Source organism: Pseudorca crassidens, chromosome 5 (genome assembly GCF_039906515.1).
Source record: "Pseudorca crassidens isolate mPseCra1 chromosome 5, mPseCra1.hap1, whole genome shotgun sequence".
In the NCBI taxonomy this organism is placed as follows: Eukaryota; Metazoa; Chordata; class Mammalia; order Artiodactyla; family Delphinidae; genus Pseudorca; species Pseudorca crassidens.
Window position 1 is genome coordinate 136307702 of NC_090300.1, and position 22014 is coordinate 136329715.

General features: G+C 36.0%; 1 protein-coding gene across 5 annotated transcripts in view; it reads right to left on the reverse strand.

Annotated features, from left to right (window-relative positions):
• SCAF4 (SR-related CTD associated factor 4) overlaps nucleotides 1–22014 on the reverse strand; it is a 56298-nt gene that overhangs the window by 20051 nt on the left and 14233 nt on the right. For 3 of the 5 annotated variants that reach the window (XM_067739324.1, XM_067739319.1, XM_067739323.1), the window contains exons 2-14: nucleotides 15097–15180; nucleotides 14146–14190; nucleotides 12472–12633; nucleotides 11178–11313; nucleotides 10712–10851; nucleotides 9917–10093; nucleotides 5219–5433; nucleotides 4756–4864; nucleotides 3167–3331; nucleotides 2549–2634; nucleotides 1678–1868; nucleotides 644–744; nucleotides 81–194 (exon numbers count right to left, since the gene is read on the reverse strand). In XM_067739324.1, coding sequence (XP_067595425.1) covers nucleotides 81–194; nucleotides 644–744; nucleotides 1678–1868; nucleotides 2549–2634; nucleotides 3167–3331; nucleotides 4756–4864; nucleotides 5219–5433; nucleotides 9917–10093; nucleotides 10712–10851; nucleotides 11178–11313; nucleotides 12472–12633; nucleotides 14146–14190; nucleotides 15097–15180 — 1725 coding nt within the window. The remainder of the gene's footprint in view (nucleotides 1–80; nucleotides 195–643; nucleotides 745–1677; nucleotides 1869–2548; nucleotides 2635–3166; nucleotides 3332–4755; nucleotides 4865–5218; nucleotides 5434–9916; nucleotides 10094–10711; nucleotides 10852–11177; nucleotides 11314–12471; nucleotides 12634–14145; nucleotides 14191–15096; nucleotides 15181–22014) is intronic. The other 2 variants (XM_067739322.1, XM_067739320.1) reach the window with 2 other exon arrangements.

The following is a 22014-nucleotide window of genomic DNA, read 5'->3' on the forward strand; positions in this document are numbered from 1 at the left end:
ATTACAGTTTTTTTAAAAAAGTCACATAATATTATATATTAAGTTTTAAAAGAAATGAATTATAAACTATAAAACAGTACCTTTATGGATTTCTGGTTCACTTTATAGTTTCCTCGGCTCAGTTTCTGCAGGGCACGGTTAGCATCTTGCCTATGAACCATAACAATATAGGCACAACCTCTGGGAGGAATCATCTGCTCCAAAAGATTTTAATATTATAAAATATAGTAACAAAAAAATAAAAAAGCAACAAGATATAATACTACGTAATCAGTTCCAACAAGCCCAATTCAAACCCCCTGCACCCTCCAGAGCCAGAGTTCTATAACTGGAGATTAAATTAATTTGTTAAATTGGTGGTTCCAGTTTGGTCTCAACTTCCAATTATCGACAAATCTACAGTTCCCCAAGCTTTGTTATATAAAGACTTTTTTAGAAAAACTTTTTAGAAAAAGGTTTTAGGTTAAACTTGGTGACCCAAGAAATGTAGTTAAATGCTAAACATGAACTCAGAACACCTGAACGCTAGCCACATCTTCTACAAACATGGGAAAATTTTAACTTAGGTTTCAAGTCCTTAATTTCATAGAGTAACATTAGTCACATCTATCTACTGTCATTAAGTGATTTAATAAATACTCACATTAATTGATTCAATTGGACCAAACTCTTCTAAGAGACTGGCAACATCCTGCTGAGTAGTCCTTTTGTCCAGCTGTCCCACCCAGAGTGTAGTACTACAAACTTAAAATAAAATTATAATCATAAAAATATACACATTCGATAATGAACAGCACTGTACTTTACATGAAAAAAATCATTAAAGAAGATATGCATGAGTTACATTAAGATACCACAAGTTTAAGTAGAAAACCCCATATACATTTAAAAAATTCTAGAAAGTTGTGGTAGTACTTCCAGAAATGGAACCAGGATAGTGAAAGGTACACCTATGAGTTGGTAAAAAAAAATTGGTCTTTTTGAAGACACATCTGAAGATTTCATCTACGTAAACTAGGGCCAGAGAAGCAGTATTTTGCCCAAGATCGCCCTTGGCAAGTGAACACAAGAGCTAAGACTTGATCCCAACTATCTTGATCACCAACCAATTCAGTGCTTTTGTTCACTGCATGTAGCTGTTCCTTTCCAACTGTCGAGAGTATATGAGTTTTGTTTCATGTTGTGTCCTCGGTAATAAGCCTTGCAGAGTCAGAAGTTTTATATATGCCCTAGTTATACTATAAATTAAAATTTCATTAATAGCTAGAGTTGTATCAAGAATATGTCTAGCACACCTTATTAAACATATTCTAAACACATCATGAAATTTAGGAGATAATGTAAGCTAGTACATTCTGTAAATCATAAATCTTTATAAAAGAGGGCACTAGTTATTCTAGGGGGAAAAAACCCCACCTTTCCACCATGTGTAGGAGAACTAGTTAATGACTCTATTTCATACATTCGATTCAAGACACACTTCCTCATCATTAGTTTGGTTCGCTCCTCATTGCTGCTTTACAGCTGGCTTAATGTACAAAGGCAAATCCAAGGGTATATGCCAAAGCACAAATGAGTAAGACCTCATAAAGTGGTATTCTGCTAACAGTTATAAAGCATTTTAAACTCATGACATGAAAAAAAATGCAGGAAATTTGAATATAAACGTTCACGTACCACTAGCAGTTTCTGGTTTGATTTGAGGAAGGCCTTTTTGTCGGCGCTCTCTTTCTTTTTCCCGATCCCTTCTTTCTTGGGATCGAGATCTAGGAGAATGTCGGCGTCTATCTCTGGACCGAGATCGAGAACGTCGATGACGAGACCTTCGAGTTCTAGAACCAGATCGAGATCGTCTCCTTTTTGGTGACCTAATATTTTCAGAACGAGGGAGAATGGATTAACACATGGAGGTAAAAAAGAAAATGTAAGCACGTGTTAATCTGAAAAAGAAAAAATACAACTAGGTAATTTAATGTTTGGGTATGTAAGAATTTGACAGCAGGGAATTCATTTTAAAGATTTTTAATATGCTCAAAGTTAGAAAGCACAAATATATTATAAATGAGATAAATAAAGATGCTAACTTATAAAAGTACCTCCCATCTTTGATACCTCTGGTACTATACTAAATAACATCTTTATAGTGAAGAAGCTAATGTCATCATTGAGATATACTGACTACTATTCTCTATCTTCTCAGTAAAGTCTTTTCTGTGGGAATTAAAACATGTAATCCGATTACAGTATTATTTATTCTCTTTCCACTTTTTTGGGTTGATAAATTGGTAAAAGAACTCTGAATACATAAATCTTATGATTCCATGTATATCTGTAAATAGGCATTAAAGCAACTCAAAGGGAAAATATGTGGGTTAAGATGACTTAATTTTTTAAAATTAATACTTCTCCTACCCCCAATCCACACATGCATACAAACATACCAAGTGTTATTTTATTAGTCCTGGGCATCTGAAAACAATCCAACTAGATTTTAAATTCTATCACTCCTAAAACATACAGATTTGGATTAACATTTTCTATAAACTACCTGGATGCTGATCTAGATCTTGACTTTCTGTTATCGGACATGTGCCGCTTAACCTCTTGAATACAAGGTTGTTCTACTTCCATTTCCTTTAAAAAGAAAAACAAAACACAAAACCCATCATTAAAAGAGAAAGTGGCAATTATAAATAGAAAAAAACGGGACAAAAATCTAAAAAATGCTAAATTACAAATCTCTTGCCCTGAAAGTTCTCTTTTGGTTACTTGAGACCAAATTACTAGTTTAATAATGACTGGCCATGAGTGGGAAAAGTTTTTTTTATATGGTTTACAAGATTAGAAGAAATACTGATCTACTTCTGGAAATTATTTCGTAAAAGTTACATACTGTGTTTACCAACCATCACCTAAAGCAGTGAATTAGGCACTGTTTAAACATTCTATACTCTATCTCAATCCTCACAAACCGTATGGAAATTTGTAGTATTATTATGTCCACTTTCCAAATGAAAAACTTCGCTCACAGAGAGGGCAAATCTGTGCCCGAAGTAATAGTCTTTCTTCATATTCAAAATGGAAGATAACAAGCCAACAGGCAGCAATCTATTTATAAATCAAGGGAACCATACAGATAATCAACAATCTGAGAATGAAGTTTTACCTGATGTGCCTTTTGTGTAAGTGGTTCACTTTGTGCCTGAAAGGAAGTTTGGAAAGGCTGCTGCACGGGTGGAGTTGGAGGAATCACAGACTGAGCCATGGGAGGAAATGGAGGTGTAGGAAGAAGGCCAAATCCTGGCATCTGTCCATTAGGAGGAAGTGGAACCTTTTGTTTTTTAAAAAAATTGTACAAGCAGACTTTAAGTAATTAAAAAAAAAACCTTGATCACGGAACCATGACTGACAATTCCTATTGGTACAATCTCTATTCAAAGAATTGTTATATATCCAAGAATACAGGGTAAAAATCCTACAACTCGTTTTAAAATTATGAATACATGATCTGGTTTTATAATTTAAAAACATAACTTCATTTATATGAGGAAGCAATGTGACAGACTGAACTTAAACTCAAAGGTACTCTCTATTGCAAACTGTCTCTCTTCAACTTTAAAGGCAATTAAGCTTTGGGGGGAGGAAAAGTGGCTAGAAGAATTGACTTCTAGGTATATTTTAAACATTTTACGCCAAGGGGAGTTTCAACCAACATGCCTAGGGTTGAATACATAATACTTAGGGTTTGATATTTAGGGTTTCAAATATCATAATAATGAGAGTAATGATGCCACAATGTAACAATTTTCTACATGTGACATTCCAACGCTAATAGAATTAAAAGTATAATTGTAATGCCATTATAGTATCACAAAATATTCTTTCTAAATTATTAATAAACTTTCAGCAATTGTTAAACATCTGGAAATAAGTTCATAGGATTTCTTTGTATTTTAAACAGGCTTATAAAATATTTTTCAAACTTCATTCCTCAGCAAGTCATTAAAATCACAATATCAATTTCATATGACCAAATACAGGCACATCTCAGATTCGATTCCAGGCCACTGTAATAAAGCGAATATCGCAATAAAGCAAGTCACATGAATTTTTTGGTTTTCCAGAGCATGTAAAAGTTATGTTTACACTATACTGTAGTTTATTAAGTGTGCAATAGCATTATGTCTAAAAAAATCAACATATATACTTTAATTAAGAAATACTTTACTGGGCTTCCCTGGTGGCGCAGTGGTTGAGAGTCCGCCTGCCAATGCAGGGGAGACGGGTTCGTGCCCCGGTGCGGGAGGATCCCACATGCCGCGGAGCAGCTGGGCCCGTGAGCCATGGCCGCTGAGCCTGCATGTCCGGAGCCTGTGATCCGCAACGGGAGAGGCCACAACGGTGAGAGGCCCGCGTACCGCAAAAAAAAAAAAAAAAAAAAAAAAAAAAAAGCTTCTCACAAGGGAAATAGCTGTATAACTAAACAGGCCAGTTCCCTGAAATAGAACCACAATCTCTCTCTAAATTATTTAAACAAAAATGCCTATTAAATTATCAGCATGTAATGTTTAGCATCCTTGTTTTAATTAAAGCAAAAGCAACTCAAATCAGTTATGTACTCAACAGCTTTTACTGTAGCTATAGTATTTAGCCATGCACACAGCTAAGTAACAGTGGTCTGGGAAGTGCAACCTATATGCTCTAATGAATAGATCTTCAGTTATTAAAACTCAGCTATAAGAAAAATGCCTCTACCTGATGGTGCACTGGATCCTGCTGTATTGCCATCATTCGAGGTTGAAACTGATCCATGTTTTGGTGCTGGGTATATGCTGGTTGCTGCATGCCATCTCCAGGAAATCCACTAAAAAAGATGAGTAGTCTTTTCACCCATTCGAAAACACATGAATCTTAGCCACATTTATACTACAGAAACTTAAAGAATGCTGTTCAGGAGTTATTAATAATCAACACTTTACTGAATCATATATTTGCCTGTATTAACTTAAACACAGCATTTTCCCCAAAAGTCATTTTTAATTGTAAATCTGACAGGATCTCCTCTCCATTCAGAAGAAAACTCCAAATACCACAATTTAAAAAAAGAATTTTAAAGGACTATATGAAAAATGATTTCGTTATTAACTGTTACTTGCATTATGCCTTATTATGACTACCAAATCTCTATCTGCTGAGGAATCAAAAGAAAGCAACTCACAAGGGTGCCTGTGGAGGAGAAGCAGCAGTCGCAGCAACAGAAGGTACAGCAGCAGCAGATGCAGGGGGCGCAACAGCAGCAGCAGGTGCTGTGGTGGCGGCGGCGGCGGTCGCAGCAGCGGCGGCGGCGGCGGCAGCAGCGGCCGCAGCATCTTCCTTCTTCGATTCTTCCACAGCTTCCGGCTCATCATCGTAATCAAATCTATCAAGTAGCTTCTGGAATAGGTGTGTATGTCAATTTTCCATTTTAAAATTCAGACTGTGATTCACTGAACAAAAAACTTTATAAAAACAGATATTTACCACCATCTATAATCCCGCAATGCTGTCATGTACAATTTCACCTTCCCACATGCCTCTTAGGACCCTAGTTCACAGACAATTTTTACACAAATGCCATTTTGAAAAGACACTTTAAAAAATTCTGTTTTTCTTCCCCAATTCTAAGTACAGTGTTTTCTTTTTGACTATTTTCTATATGATTTTATAACTAATAGTGATGGAAAGATTTTACCCATTCATTTCCCTAGACTAAAAACTTTTGGAACTTTGCACATATGAAAATGGGTACACATTTTCAGTCGGCTTTGTAAAATGTACAGAAAGAAAGACCATCTTATCCAATCATTATAAATGCCTACAGAAAAATGTCCATATGCCGCTTGATCGAGAATATGAAAAATAAGAGAATGGCACAGACAGGGCTGCAAAGTCTACCTGTGCACTTGCTTCTTTCTTAAAACTTCACAACCCACCTTAGATTACCAGAAACTTTCATTAAAAAAAAAAACAAAAAATCAAAAAAACCAATCAGTGCACTTCACAGGATCACGTGTCTAGAAGAAGAGCCATTTAAAAATATGGTTACATTTACTCAGAAAAGAAGGAATGAAAGTAATGCAACCACTACTGTGTTTTGATAGATTATACACAATATTTCATCATCAAAAGAAACATGCAACGTACATATAGCTTCTTCTTCTTACAGACAAGGAGACTAAGGCTCGGGTAATTAAGAAACATGACCAAGACTGTACAGTTAATACATGTACAATTAGGATGTGGACAATGGTCTTTTCTACCTCAAAGCCCTCAGTCTCTGGCATCCAACAAGGCTGTCATTTCTCTCAGGCTGTGCCCTTCCTGCTCATGGATTTCCAACCTCAAATTCCTAAATTTGTATTGTTCTGTGATAGTTCTGCCTGGAAATTCTGGTTCTACTTTATTGGACAACAGATTTTTAAATTAGGAAAGGAAGTCCCCTTCTTGGACAACACTTCTGTTTCTTTCTTCATAATTCTAGGCCACGTGACTAAAAGTTCTTATAACAGAGCGATCTAACATGGCCCAGGCACCTTGCTGCTTTACGCACGTTAGCTTACTTAACCCTCATGGCAATAAAAAAATATAGGTACTACCATAGCTCTTTTACAGTGGTACACAGTGAATACTAACTCAACATCAAGATAGAGTCAATGACAGGAGCCAAAATTAAAACCTGGGTCTAAACTGTCTACAAAAAAACCACAAAGCCTATGATCTTTGCAGTTTATCGCATATACACATGTTCCTTAAAGTTTTACGATTTATACCTATTGCTTGGGAGAAGATTTGAAGCAATTAAAAAATTAAACTGAGATCTCTACTATCTAAAGACATTTCTCTTGCTTTTTAGGAAACTGAAGATCTATGAAGCAGCCAAAATAGAAAAACTGTTCCCAGTCAGCTGTCTGACTAGCTTAAAATAGACCTTTACAGTCAAAGGAAAAGCACAGAATTCCTTTTTCTAAACTTAATATAACTAACAAACATTGGCCAACCCACTTAAGATAAAACACTAGAGGAATTAGTTGTAATTCAAATTAACAACAAAACAAGCATGTCAGTAGCACTGCTATTACTCAACATTTCTTTTTTGGAAGTCCTAGCCACCAGAACAGTAAGAAAAGAAAAAGAAACAGGCCTAGATGTTGAATGGGAAAAGTCAAATTTAGTAGCCTAAATTTTCTCTTAGAAAGAAGTAGCCTTAGATTTTCTCTTAGAAAATCTAAGAGAACAACTAGAAAACTAAGCTTCTAATACCATGATAATTTACAACATAAAATAAAAATCAGTAGTTTTCCTGTATGGCATTATTAACTAAACGAAAGTGTTATGAAACACTAAACATGAAAAATGAGTAAACATCTAAGAATAAATGACACAAGAAATGTATGACATATTAAAAATCTAATAAATTGAGATTCTGTGTAAGAAATTATCAGTACTTGTTAAATTAACCTATAAATTCATAAAAATTTATGCTAAAGTTCATCTGGTAAAGTATGCTGTGATGATCAATTATATGTGTTAACTTGGCCAGGTTATGGTGCCCAGTTGTTTGGTCAAAGATTAATATAGGGCTTCCCTGGTGGCGCAGTGGTTGAGAGTCCGCCTGCTGGTGCCCCGGACCGGGAAGATCCCACGTGCCGCGGAGCGGCTGGGCCTGTGAGCCATGGCCACCGAGCCTGCGTGTCCGGAGCCTGTGCTCTGCAATGGGAGAATTACTATAGATGTTGCTGTGAAGGTATTTTAAAAATGTGATTAACAGGGAATTATTCCCTGGTGGTCCAATGGTTGGGACCTGCCCTTTCACTGCCATGGGCCCAGGTTCAATCCGTGGTCGGGGATCCCCACAAACCACATGTGCATGGCCAAAAACAAACAAACAAAACAAAACAAAACAAAGAAAACATTGGGAATTCCCTGGCGGTCCAGTGGTTAGGACTCTGTGTTCTCAGGGCCTGGGTTCAATCCCTAGTTGGGTACTAAGGTCCCATAAGCTGCATGGTGCAGCAAGGGAAAAAAAAGTGATTAACATTTAAATTAGTAGACTATGAATAAAGAAATACACTCTATAATGTGGCTGTGCCTCAACCAATCAAAGGCCTTAAGAGCAAGGACTTAGGTTTAGGTTTCCCAAAAAAGGCATTCTCAAGACAGCAACATGAAAACCTTGCCTTGCAGAATTCAGACTCAAGACTGCAGCATTAACTCTTACCTGAATTTCCAGCCTGCCACTCTGACCTACAAATTTCAAATTTGCCAGCCTCAACAACTGTGTGGACCAATTCCTTAAAGAAAATCCCTCCCTTTCTCCCCTTTGTGTGTCTCTGTGTATAACTGGTTCTGCTTCTCTGGAGAACCCTAACACATATGCCCAAGAATAGCCAAAGAATGCCTGAAAAAGACTAAGGGCAGAGAACACATCTAGAAATGAAATACAAGTTGCAAGTGTTTAAACTGTTATGTTGCAGAAATAAACAAAGATATTAGTGGGACAGAACAGTGTCCAAAGACAGACACAGAAACAAATGGGAATTAAATGTATGACAAAAATTGTGAGAATTGGCTATTTCCAAAACAAAGATTTAACTATCTTGAACCATATTCTAAAATAGGTTCTCGATAGATTGAGACAAACATGAAAAACAAAAATATAAAACTACTAGAAGAAAGAGAATTTTTAATACAAGTTCAGAGAGTTTTCCTAATCACAACACAACACAGAAGACTAAAAAACAAAACCACAATACATAACAATTTATGTTCACATATGGATGGGAACATACACAACTCTGTTCAAAGCAGAGTGGAACTGATTTCCCTTTCTACTTTAGAACTTTCTGTATTATTTGCAATTTTTTCCCTAAAAGCATGTACTTCTTTTGTACTAGAATAACAAGCAGTAATTATCATATGGATTCTTAATTTGGACTACCAGCAATAAAGTTTTGTATCTTAGAATGTTAGAAAGAATCAAAAATTTTAGAGATGATTGAAAGATACTTCGTTCTAGGATTTTCAAACTTTTGTGGTTTTTGCACTGCAACTTGTAAAATGAGATGAAACTGTATATAGTCATAAATCCAGTAAATAGACATGACATAAACAGACAAGAGTGGAGTTGTCTGGGCTAACATTTCAACAGGAAGCTCTAAGCTAGGCATATCCAGCACATCTATATCCTTAGTGGCAGCTCCTTAAACATAATGAAGGCCCAACAGAGAAGTTGGAAGACACTCAACCAACCCAAACCCTCATATTATAGATATGGTAACTAATGTTTTTAACAGCAGAAAACAGAAAGCAACTTAAATGTCTATCAATAGGGGAATGGCTAAATTGTGATGTCTCTATGTAATGGAATACTCCTAATAAGCACTCAGTAAATGTGTAGATTTACATCTATTAACCTTAACAACAAAGAGACAAGAGGATTAATATCAAAACAAGCAAGTTAAAAACAGTGTGTATGTATATATATGTGTATATATATACTAAAAACACACATTTTTATATATGCACACACATATATAATGACCAAAAAAGAAAAGCATATATCCAGGAAATTAATTCTGAAAAGATACACAGCAAAATGTTACAGTAGTTACCTTCACGTATGGGGGTTAATGGTGAATGTTCCCCTGTTTACTTTCCTTTACACTGTTTACTTTTCCTTTATATTGAAAATTGTGCAATGAGTATATATTAGATTTTTAACCAGGAATAATAATCAATGTTTTGATGTCGAGGGGGAAAATCCCTCAAATTACAAAACAACAAAATGAACAAGCCAGAGAAGCTAGAGAAGGGGTAACTTCCACATTCCAAGTTGAGTGATGTAAACAATGGGGTGGGTTATGTGAGAGAAGCATACCTTGTCAAATGCAGTTTTTTGTTCAGGTTGGGGGAAAGCAGCTTTTTGTTCAGGTGGTTGTGTAGGAGCTGTCTTTAACTGAGCTGTGATAGCCTGAACCTGAGCCATCACAGCATTGTCAATGGCGGGAGACTGTGGTTTTGGAGGCTGTTGAAAAGTCTGAAGGATCTGCTGAAGCTTAAAGAATGGGAAGACTGATAAACCACATAATAAAGTATAATCACAGTATCAAAAGTTAATTTACTAAAAAAAAACCTTAATGGTGACTCAAAATAGCATAGGCACAGAGTAAACTGGAAAAAGGAACCAACCTTTTAATAATGGTTACGTTTATTGTGAATGAATGTATCAGGGATATAAGATGTGTCACTTAAGGTTAAAAATGTATGCTGATACCCCAACAGTAGAAAATGATGGTCAGAGAAAAGAGAAAATACACTGAATTGTGAACAAGGTAAATATGTTTTCTAAAAAAGTGTAAAAAAAATCATCTCCACCAATCCAAATAATTTTGAAATCTGGAAATGCTAGAATTGTGAGCAACAATACCACCAGTCAGCGGTTCTGCAGTTCTCTCCAAAGGGGTACTGCTATTTCTCAGTGTGCTGTTCCCTTGTTTCCCACATTTCCCCTATTATCCCTATGTAGTATCCCTTCCCTTCCTAGTAAAGGCCTTTCTATTTGAAAAGTAGAAATATTTCCTCCCCACAATGTGCTCATTAACTAGGAATGAAAAATAAGAACTGACAACAGTACCTAACTGCAAACAATTTAATCTTTGGATAGGCAGTTTACCTGTTGACCTTGAGTTGTCTGAAACAGTTGGGCCACAGCAGCAAAAGCATCAGAGCTGGGCAACTGTGGTACAGTTGGTATGGAGTTTGTAGTGGCTTGTGAGGGTTCAGAAGAAACTTTAACTGGAGGTGGAGGTGAACCTAAAAAAGAAAAGATCATCAAGCACTCGGTAAACTTTAACTCATAAATATTCCTTTTAATCTCCATTAAGCTTCTTTACTAAAATAATACTGCATTCAGTTTAACATAGAGTAAAAAATACAGATTATGGTAATACAGCCTATACGGTAACAAGCACTGAATACTTTTATTAGAAATAAGAATTATGGGAAGAAAACTATACCTTCTAAGATGTAAACTCAAGTTTCCTTCTTATAGAAAACTTCCATCACTATAAACAGACTCCAAACACTTCATGCACAAAAAATTATACCATCTTCTAAGCTCACAGATACATCTGCCATACCTTCATTATTAGTAACATTTTCTGTTACTGGGGCGGCATTACTGGTTCCTGCTGCCATGTCCAAAAGCGGTTGAATGATTTCAATTTTGAATACTCCATTTTTTTGCCAAAGGTTCAGCACACGAACTATTTTACTCTGTTATGTGTGAGAAAACATAAATATACAATAAATATTTGCATAAATAATTTATTATACCTCTTACAAAAAGAGGAGGAAAAAAAAACCACCCCAGGCTAATATTTCCATGCTATATCTGTTTTCATAAACAGAAAAAAATCTATCATCAGAATTACAACCTGGTTAAACTACACTAACTGACCTTTCTTCAGTAGTGCAATCTAGAGTAAGAAACAGAAGGGCGGAAAGAAAGAGAAAAGAAATATAACCTAGAGGATCAAAAGAAATGCATTATAATACTTAAAAATGTATCTGAAGTTTCCATTATATTTTACTTATGAGTACAAAGAAACAACCATTTATCTTACAGAAGTGAAGAATTTCCCGGGATGACTATAACAGTTAAAATATTTAAGACAATTATTGGCCTGTAATTGTTAGGTAAATTGTTTTGTGGACTAGTAAATATGAAGGAGATCCAGAGAAAACGTGTTATTCATGGTTGTAACTCTTATTTCCTACTCATGGAATGATCTTCTTTTCTCTTGTATATTTTCCCCACAAGAGCATTCCTTCAAGAATATACAGAATCCATAACACTCAAATTTATATGCCGTTTATTCTAGTCTCCAGTCTTCATTTTTCTGAGTCTACCAGTGCATTTCTCCCACCTACTGGAGTCTAGTTTTCTGTCTATAATGTTTTTCTATCTTTTTATAGTACATAGTAAAACCAGCTATAAATGTGAGGAATTAAATACTGTAGTCTGATTGCTAATGAATACCATTTACATTCTAGCAGCTCCATATGCTGGGGAAAGCCATCAATTATTGGTCCCTTCCTTTTGGAATAAGCAACAATCTGAGATAAGCACTGCTCTCCTCTACTTGCAGAATTTCTTTACCATTCAACCACAAGAAATCTTTCCAACAATGTCTTCTTAAAGCAAGACTGTGCTCCTTTTATATTTCAACAGTACAACATTCCTGAAGGACTTCCCAAGAAAACAGATATGACTACTATAGAAAAAACTGGGTTTTGTTTCAAGTTCATGATTATCTTTCTAGTAATACAGAAGGCTTTAAATATCTAATATACATTTAAATAGATTTAAGTAGATACAAAAACAAAACCAAAACAAGAATACAAGCTTAATTTAAAAATTATAAACTCTACCTTATCTTCAGATGGACAAAGATACAAATATTGGAATGTGGCAGTTATGTTTTTAGAGAATCTTGGCCCAAAAACATCTTTATCAGTTCCAAACTGATGACGAGACTGTCTCACAATTGAGTCGATTACATATAATCCCGGAACCTTGTATTCTGGTTTACACTACAAAGATTAAAGATGTAAATTCAATACAGGAAAAGCAAATCACAATTTGACACCCATTAATCTCACTTTCATGAAACTATATATCCAAGAATTACTTCTATTTAGAAACTACTTGAATGTTTAGTTCTCACTGGCTAGCTTGTCAAATTTCCCACAGGTCTGTACAGAATTGCCATTCTCTTGATACTTCAGACCCCCAATATTTCACTTTTCTCTGATCCCTCTGTCTCCCCACACACAACTTCCCAGAATCAACATGACTTTACCAATCCCTAAGCCACCTCCATACAAATCCACTTATTATGGATAAATCTCTGCTGTAATTCATCCTGTTCAAAAAAATAATTTTTACCTTTTAAAATTATCAAGGAGATCATTTTAACAACATATCAATTTCAATTCTATTAAAGTACAGTACCAGAGAAACAAAAACTGAAAGGAGAGGTCATTTTTGGCCTTTCAAATTGACAAGGTAAAATGAATAGACAGACACCTGCACACATTTCTGGTGGTACAACCTTTACAAAAGATTTAGCAATAAAAGTAAAGCCTTATTTGATCCATCAAGTCTATTTCTAGAAATTTATCCTAAGGAAAACAATTAAGATGCCTCTGAATTTTTTCCACAAGGCTAGCCACTGAAGTGAAATGGCCAGTAATAGGGAACTGGCTTAGTAAATCGTGAAAAACAATCATATGTTAGAATACTTTGCAGATGTTTATAATAAATTCCGTGGGAAAAGCAGGTTATCCATCAGCCTATGTCTTCATTTTCCTTTTATAAATGTACATACTAAAACATGAGTAAATATTCATCATAACTGGGGTGGTGGCATATAGGTAATTTTAATTGTTTTTCCGTTTTATTTACTGGTACTTTGATTTGCTACTATAAAAACCTCTATTGACTATACTTTTTAGTCTGTTGGAGCTCTAACTCCTATCTCACAGCCAGTATTAAATGGCCATGGACCAGAGACACTCCCACACACATTTATTAGAGTGTACTACATGGCATAGCTCCAGGTTGGGGGAGAAGACAAGGATATCTAAGTAAGCCTCCGTTCTCAGTCCTTTACTGAGAAAGACGTGTGCTAATCACACCATATAATCGTAGAAGTGAAAAACTGTTTAATTATGACGGGAGCAGGGGAAAGTTGGAAAAACTTTAAGAAGTGATTTCATTTGAAGTACTCCAAGATGAGTTAAATGTCAACAGAGCAGACAGGGCAAAGGGGAGAGAAAGCACATCAGGCTCAAGGAAGAGTCCTGTTCAGTAGAGAAGAAACTGTTGTTGAATCCTACCTCATAGTAAGTGCTCAAACAGTACTGCTATAAATTTTTGTTTTGTTAGAAAAAAAAAAAAAAACTCTAGTGATTAAAAAGAACTTCTAGTGACAACTTTTCTGTAGAGTGGCTTTAGAAGCAATTATCCAAATTACTATTTACAAAGTAAATTACAAATACTGATCACAACTAAAATGAGGTAATAAATAAATGGATAGTTACCTTTTTGATGAACTTTTCCACTATTTGAACTACATGCTTATAAAGCTGAAAAGAATGAAAAGAAAATCATTATCCAGTTTACATACTTCTACATTCCTTGTAATTAGAAAATACTTAAAAGTCTTGAAATTTGCACAATTTGAATTAATTCCCAAGATGATACTGAAAAAACATGGGAAATAATCCATAGTCAACCCATAGTCAACAACTGAAAAAATCTTAACACATCATAATGAAACTACAAACTAAAACAGAAAACTACAAAAATTCCCCCAAACACAAGGTCCTTTTCTTAGATTTTTAATCAGTGAATCTTCATAAAGTAGTTTATTAAGGAACTTTATGAGAGGGCTAAGAACAATGGAACTGGAACTAAATAATGCAGTTTTTAAAGAGACTCACTTATTCAAGGTGTGACTGGGTAAGACATTTAATTTCATGAAGTCCAAGGTTTTTAAATAAAAATGAAGCTAATATTCCACTGATTTATGATAAGAATTAAATGAAAACAAAACAAAACAAAACAAACAAAAAACCCTCTGCCATTCTACTCTCTACTTCAATGAGTTCAACTTTTTTTTAGCACCACACACAAAAAGGCAATTATGTGAGGTGATGGACGTGTCAATTGGCTTAACTGAGGTAATCATTTCACAATGTACATGTGTATCAAATCGTGTTCTATTACATTATATTACTGAATTTGTCAATTATACCTCAGTAAAGCTAAAAAATATAAAGGGAAAATATTAACAACAAAACAGGTTTTGAAATAATATGTTACAACATAGATGCACCATACTGTATTATTATGTACTTTCAGCAAAACCTGGTGAGTGTTCTTCGATTCAGGCCTGAAGTAATTCACAAGATGAATTCTCACATTTAACAATAACATTTTCAAAATTTCAAAAACATTTTCCAAATTAAATACATTTCTTTTACGCTTACCTTAATAGCTTTAATAGCAGCTTTCGTGATAAGAATCATCTTGGCTCGAGAGATGGGAGGCTTCATATCCATAAGTGAAAAGAGCTTAAAAAACAGAAAAAGAGGAAAAAAATGTTTTAATTACAAGTAAAATTAGAGGTTAATCCTTCAGTTCTACAAATATATTTGTAATATATTAACTAAAAGAATAATAAATTTTGGGGGCTTCCCTGGTGGTGCAGTGGTTGAGAGTCCACCTGCCGATGCAGGGGACATGGGTTCGTGCCCCGGTCCGGGAAGATCCCACATGCCACGGAGCGGCTGGGCCCCTGAGCCATGGCCGCTGAGCCTGCGCATCCGGAGCCTGTGCTCCGCAACGGGAGAGGCCACAACAGTGAGAGGCCCGTGTACCGCAAAAAAAAAAAAAAAAGACTAATAAATTTTTGGAACTAAGTTTAATAATTCGTCTAGTAAAGAAAAACAAGAGCTTTCCTACATACTGGCATCACCACTTCGAAAATACAATGGGAAAAAATCATATTAAAAGTAGCAAAAGAGGGGGAAAAAGGTAAAATATTTACAAAATCTGTAACAGAAAAAATTACAAAACTTTGCTGGAGAACTCAAAAATGATTTGAATGGAAACAAACACACCATGTTCCTGTACTGAAAATGGCAATACTGTGACTCAATATTTAATATTTCATTCCAAACCTCATTGAGATTTTGGAGAACTTCAAATAATTCTAACGTTCATTTGGAGGAACACATGTATTACATCAGGCAAGAAATTTAACATGCCATTATAAAGCCTGAATTCACAATTTCTTGATTTAGTCAGGAATAAAAATGACACCATATTTAACAAATCTCACTACAGTAAATCCAGCAATCAGGTGCTCACAGGAGACTTAACCACACATGCATACTCCTTCCCCCTGAAGTTTAAATCCAACCAAGATATAATGATAGCCCATAGAGGGTTACAAAGATAAAAGACATTAAGCTTATATCTAGTTTCTTAAATTCTTGTTTTTGTTTTGTTTTAATCATAGACACACACATACTCTTCTAAAAATACATCTTGAAATAAGTTTCAGGGCTTCCTGAGCATTATCAACCTTATATGAACCATGTTTCCATTTCTTTCTAATTAATGTTGGTATTTCAAATATGGAACCCCTAAGACATAGACCATCTTTACTAGACCACTACTAAGAGGCTACCCTAAAGAACAAAAGTCTCCTTTCCCAGAATAAATAGCCCTACCTAGCAACATACCTTAAATTCCCTGGCAACAGAATTTTCACAGCTTTTCAAAACTACAGACACAATGGACTACAGACAACGGTAACAGTAATTTTTAGAAAAAGTACGCAATGAAAGATATACTCAATATAAGAACCAGATACATACCCTGCCTAAGCAGAGAAAAGCAGAATTTTTCCATAAATAATACTAAGATACAGAAAATGGGAAAAACACAAAGATATTAACACAGAAATTCATTTTTTAAAAAGAGATTAAGTAAATAAGGTCATTCTTTATCATTTTATTTACCAACATAATTAAAATTCTCCTTGAGAATAAAAGCTCACTAATTGAAAAACAATTAGAAAGGAGACAGTAATCTTTGAAACTATAAAAACTAATGAGAAAATACGAAATGATTTAAAATATTTCAACTTCAACACAAACTGAAAAATATCAACACTGCATGAAATATACAGCACACATTTTATAAAAGGGCATGTTCTGCCCATTTCTAAGTTATAAAAGTTATTAAGACAGTTGTTTATTACCGTAGTTCTATTTCCTTCTCTGGACCTTAAAGCAGAGAAAGGGGAGACAAAAAAGTTTACACATGGATCTTAAGAATAAGCAACAGTGGGACTTCCCTGGTGGCACAGTGGTTAAGAATCCGCCTGCCAGTGCAGGGGACATGGGTTCAATCCCTGGTCTGGGAAGATCCCACATGCCGCAGAGCAGCTAATAAGCCCATGCACCACAACTACTGAGCCTGCGAGCCACAACTACTGAGCCCACATGCCACAACTACTGAAGCCCACGGGCCTAGAGCCCGTGCTCCACAACAAGAGAAACCACCGCAGTGAGAAGCCCGAACACCACAACGAAGAGAAGCCCCCGCTTGCCGCAACTAGAAAAAGCCCACGCGCAGCAACAAATACCCAACACAGCCACACACAAAAAAAAAAAAAAAAAAGAATAAGCAACAGTGAGAACTACTTCTCTGGCCATTAAAAGCTTAAGAGACTCATATTTCAATGAAGCCTAAGCCAGAGCTAATATTCATTTAATGTCCCAAATAGCACTTCTTGATTATTTCCGCAGTAGGGAACTCCCCATATTAAAACAAAACAAAACAGACAACTGAGCACAGAAGACAGACCAGTGGTATCTTCTGATGAAACGTTCCACAGTTTATACTTAAATCATAATTTATTTAAAAAAATTAAAATACAGACTACAGGCAATAGAACAGCAAGAGAGCATTCAAGTGCTACCATCTAAGAGACAGAGGAAGGGTGTTTATTCCACTAAAGAAGGCACAACTCAGGAAAAGAGGAGGGAACCAACACTGAGTGCTTATGTATAAGGAAGAATTACCTTTGGTGGTACATTATCTCATTTAATCATATTAACAATTAACATAGATTGTTACACCTATTTTGAGATGATACCCAAAGGGATTGCATCTGTTTCGGATGATGCCCAGGGAACGGGTCTGGACTACAATTTGTTGATTTTAAAGCTTACAATCCTTAATAGCATAGTCATCTCCTTATACAATTGCTGCTTATTGACTAAATACATGCAGAGACCATTAACTACGATGGGGAACACAGACAAAATATCAAGTAGGCATCTGTGCCTGTCTATATGTATACTGTATTGATTCAGGGATAATGATAAGACATAATGAATTTAATTTGGGATGCCTACTGAATATTCAGGTAGAGCTATCAGCAGACTGGAAAATGCATCTTGAACAAAGAAGAGGTTCTGCTAGAAACTGAAAGGTCACAGAATCAAAGCCATGAGGATGAGTAAGACGAGAACAAAGATGATATAATTAACTAGGGTATACCAAATATTTCAATGTGGTACAGAGAAGGGAGTTGCACAAAGGAACACCAGGAAAATAACAGAAATTAAAGGTATTTGGCAAAGTCAAATGTTATAAATTAGCTTTTGTGTATGAACGACTAGTATATCATCTGCAACAGGGCAAGTGCCCAATAAACATCACTAGGTGCAGTGTTCTCCCTGTTATTACAGATCTGCATTCAGAATTAATGTAATCTGTCAAAGAAAACAAATGTGTCAAAGCAGCCAGAGAAAACCATGCAATTCTCTTATATAAAATAATAGCAGCAGTAGGACCCAAAAGGTACAAAACCTCCTTAGAAAGCCTTAGTAAGAAAAAAATACTTGTCAGCAACAGATATGAGTTTGTCTTTTTGCTGTCACCAGCTAAATAACTATTAGAAAATACTAAATATGAACACTGCTCTGCTGGGTGCCTGATTTACAAAGTATTCTAAAAATTATGAAGAATCACTCACAAGGATCCCTTATATCAATAAAGAACAGTTTCAAAAGAAGATAAGGAAGGAGCATATTTGGCCCATGACACCTGTAGAATTCAGTGTTTGGGGGTTAGTCAAAGTAACATGATACTCTGCTATTTATTAACAGTATAAACATTGACAAGTTTAGTTAACCTTTTCTAAATATCAAGGATTTCTGAAATCTGAAAAAAAGGATTAATAGCACTCACTTCACCTCGTAAGACTGTTAAGATTAAATGAGATAATGTATATAAATCTCTTAGCCTAGTACCTGACATATAAATGGCTCAGTAAATAGAGGTATATAATGCCCTGGGAATCTTGACACACACCTCGAGTTTAATTTTTTGTTATGGCTTACCATAATACCTTTTTTGTATTACATCTACTATTCAAGTGCTGACTGAATTTAGAGAAATTTTCTCTATACTGAAAATACAGTAGTATCAAAGAGTTTTAAAGCTGTATAGCACCTTAGTATGTAATCCAGTACTCATACCAAATTCAGAACTGCTTTCACAATACACCCGGCAGGTCCCATATTAGTCCACAGGCTTAATAACTCATAACTAACCTTACCCAACGGTTACAGCAGTCTTCTTTGTACTGACCCCAAATCTCCCTTCTGATAACCTTCCCTCCTTCTCCTGTTCTAGTTTTGCCTCTGGAGCACAGAACAACAGTGATCTTTCTCATGTGATAAAATAAATATAACTAAGCATGTTTCCCTTTCTCTTATCTTCTTCAACTACTAGCCAAATGATATGATTCCTAGATCCGACTATCCTGGCTAATTCCTTTCAAGTATAATAAACCAAAATAAACAAGAGCCCGGATATATTCCTGTAGAATCTAGTGGATTGTCTTTTGTATTAGTTTCCTATTCCTGCAGTAACACATTAGCTTAAAACAGCACTTTTGGAAGTCAGAATCTCCAGACTTCCCTGGTGGCGCAGTGTTTAAGCATCTGCCTGCCAATGCAGGGGACATGGGTTCGAGCCTTGGTCCGGGAAGATCCCACATGCCACGGAGCAACTAAGCCTGCGTGCCAAACTACTGAAGCTTGCACGCCTAGAGCCCATGCTCCGCAACGAGAAGCCACCGCAATGAGAAGCCCGTGCACCACAAGGAAGAGTAGCCCCCGCCCACTGTAACTAGAGGAAGCCTGCACGGAGCAACAAAGACCCAACACAGCCAAAAATAAATAAATTTAAAAATAAATAAAACTGTACCTTGTTTTTTAAAAAAGAATCTCACTAGTCTGAAAACAAGGTGTTGGCAGGGCTGCCTTCGTTCTGGGTGCTCTAGGTCAAAATCTATTTCTTGCCTTTTCTAGCCAAAGTGTGCATAAATTCCTTTGGCTCATAGCTGCTTCTTCCATCTTCAAAGCTGGCAGCATAGCATCTTCTCTCTTCCCTAACCTCTGCTTCCACTGTCAGAGCACTTTCTCTGACTTTCCTGCCTCTCTCAAGGAAGGACCCTTGGGGTTACACTGGGTTCACCCAGATAATGCAGGATAATTAACTCAACTCAAACCCTTAATCACATCTGCAAAGTCTCTTTTGCCAGGTAAGGAAACATATTCACAGGTTCTAGGATTCAGAACATGGACATCCTGGGGTAGGGGAGATCATTTATTATTTTTTAAAAATACTGCTTAATTATTAACTCACATTTATAATCAACTGAAACCCTCAGACTGTTTTCACTGGAATCTTTATCAAAACTAGATCTTCATGTTGATTTTATGTTGGTTTCTGACAGTACTTTCAATCTACTTAGGTAGTCTGGAAATGATTTTCTGTTTTCAGTGTAGCAGCTATTCCAATCAGTTTGCAAATTTCACAAACTACTTTATATGGCTTCCTCCAACCCCATGGTTTTTTAAATATTAAAAACAGGACCTACTTGTAGGATGACCTTATGTGATATTCCTTGGGCCCTGCCAGTCAGCTAAAATTCACTTAACAATACTCTCATCCTATGTATTTTTAAAATTTATTCATGATGAAATCATGACAAATATCTTTCTGAAATATTTGGTTTAGAGTCATCACTAGACAAACTTTACAAAAGAAAAATGTTTAATTTGGCCTGTGAGAATCTGTTCTGGCTCCTAGTGACTAGATATCTCTAGACAGAATCTCTTTCAATGGGATACTTACCCCTACCTTCCCCCCACTTAAACTTTTAAGTATTTGCTTTCCTTAACTTTATTTTATAATGAATTATACTGATTATATCTAGTACTCCTTCCTTTGCTATTATGACCTCCAAGATGATAAATTCTGGCTTAAGCTCCTGTTATTAATAATTACAAAGTTCAATTTCAGGAAAAAATTTGAATGCTTCCAAACAGAAATACATACACTCACAGTAACAGGCTGGTACTCAAATCTCCCTTCTGACAGATAAAGATATCAAAGTGTTCAAGTCTACAGTCTTCCCTCCTCTTTCGTTCATCTGACTCATCAAATCTGATACACTGGCTTCAACCAAATCAAGAGTTAAAGCCAACATAACTTAAATGTTTGCTTGTAAAATATATTTTATAAAAGTACACATTAGGGCTTCCCTGGTGGTGCAGTGGTTGAGAGTCCGCCTGCCGATGCAGGGGACGCAGGTTCGTGCCCGGGTCCGGGAGGATCCCACGTGCCGTGGAGCGGTTGGGCCCGTGAGCCATGGCCGCTGGGCCTGCGCGTCCGGAGCCTGTGCTCCGCAACGGGAGGCCACGATAGTGAGAGGCCCGCGTACCGCAAAAAAAAAAAAAAAAAAAAAAAAGTACACATTAAATTTAACAAAACAAAACTTAGTGGAAAAATCTTTTAAAATCATCATCTCCACAAAGATGCTTTTTTGTCCATCTAATTATAGCCTGAAGATAGCTCCGTACAACACTTACTGCTAGAACAATTACAGTCCCTTCTTACCTGGCATTTCAGTTTATGCCTTTACCAAAAGGTAATACTCTCTTAATACTGGGCATTTAATGTGATGGGGGGAACAGGGGTGCGTGTGGGGGGGGGAGGGGGAGGGGGAGAGAGGTGGGGCACACAGGGAAAGGGGAGATGCAAGCACATGCTAGACAAGTATCATTATGCCACTCTACCTGAAAGCAGAATATTGCATATGAGTTAATCAATAGCACATACAAACAGTAAGAGAGAAAATAAAACTGAAAACTGTACATAGGAGAGTAACTCAATTAACAAAGAGAACCCCAAACTAATATAGAAAAAAAAATGTTCAGTCTTATCAGTAGTCAAAAAGGTATAAATTAAGACAATGAGATACAGTTCTTCAATTATCTAACTGTCATGAATGTAGATTAGCATGAAGCAAAGAA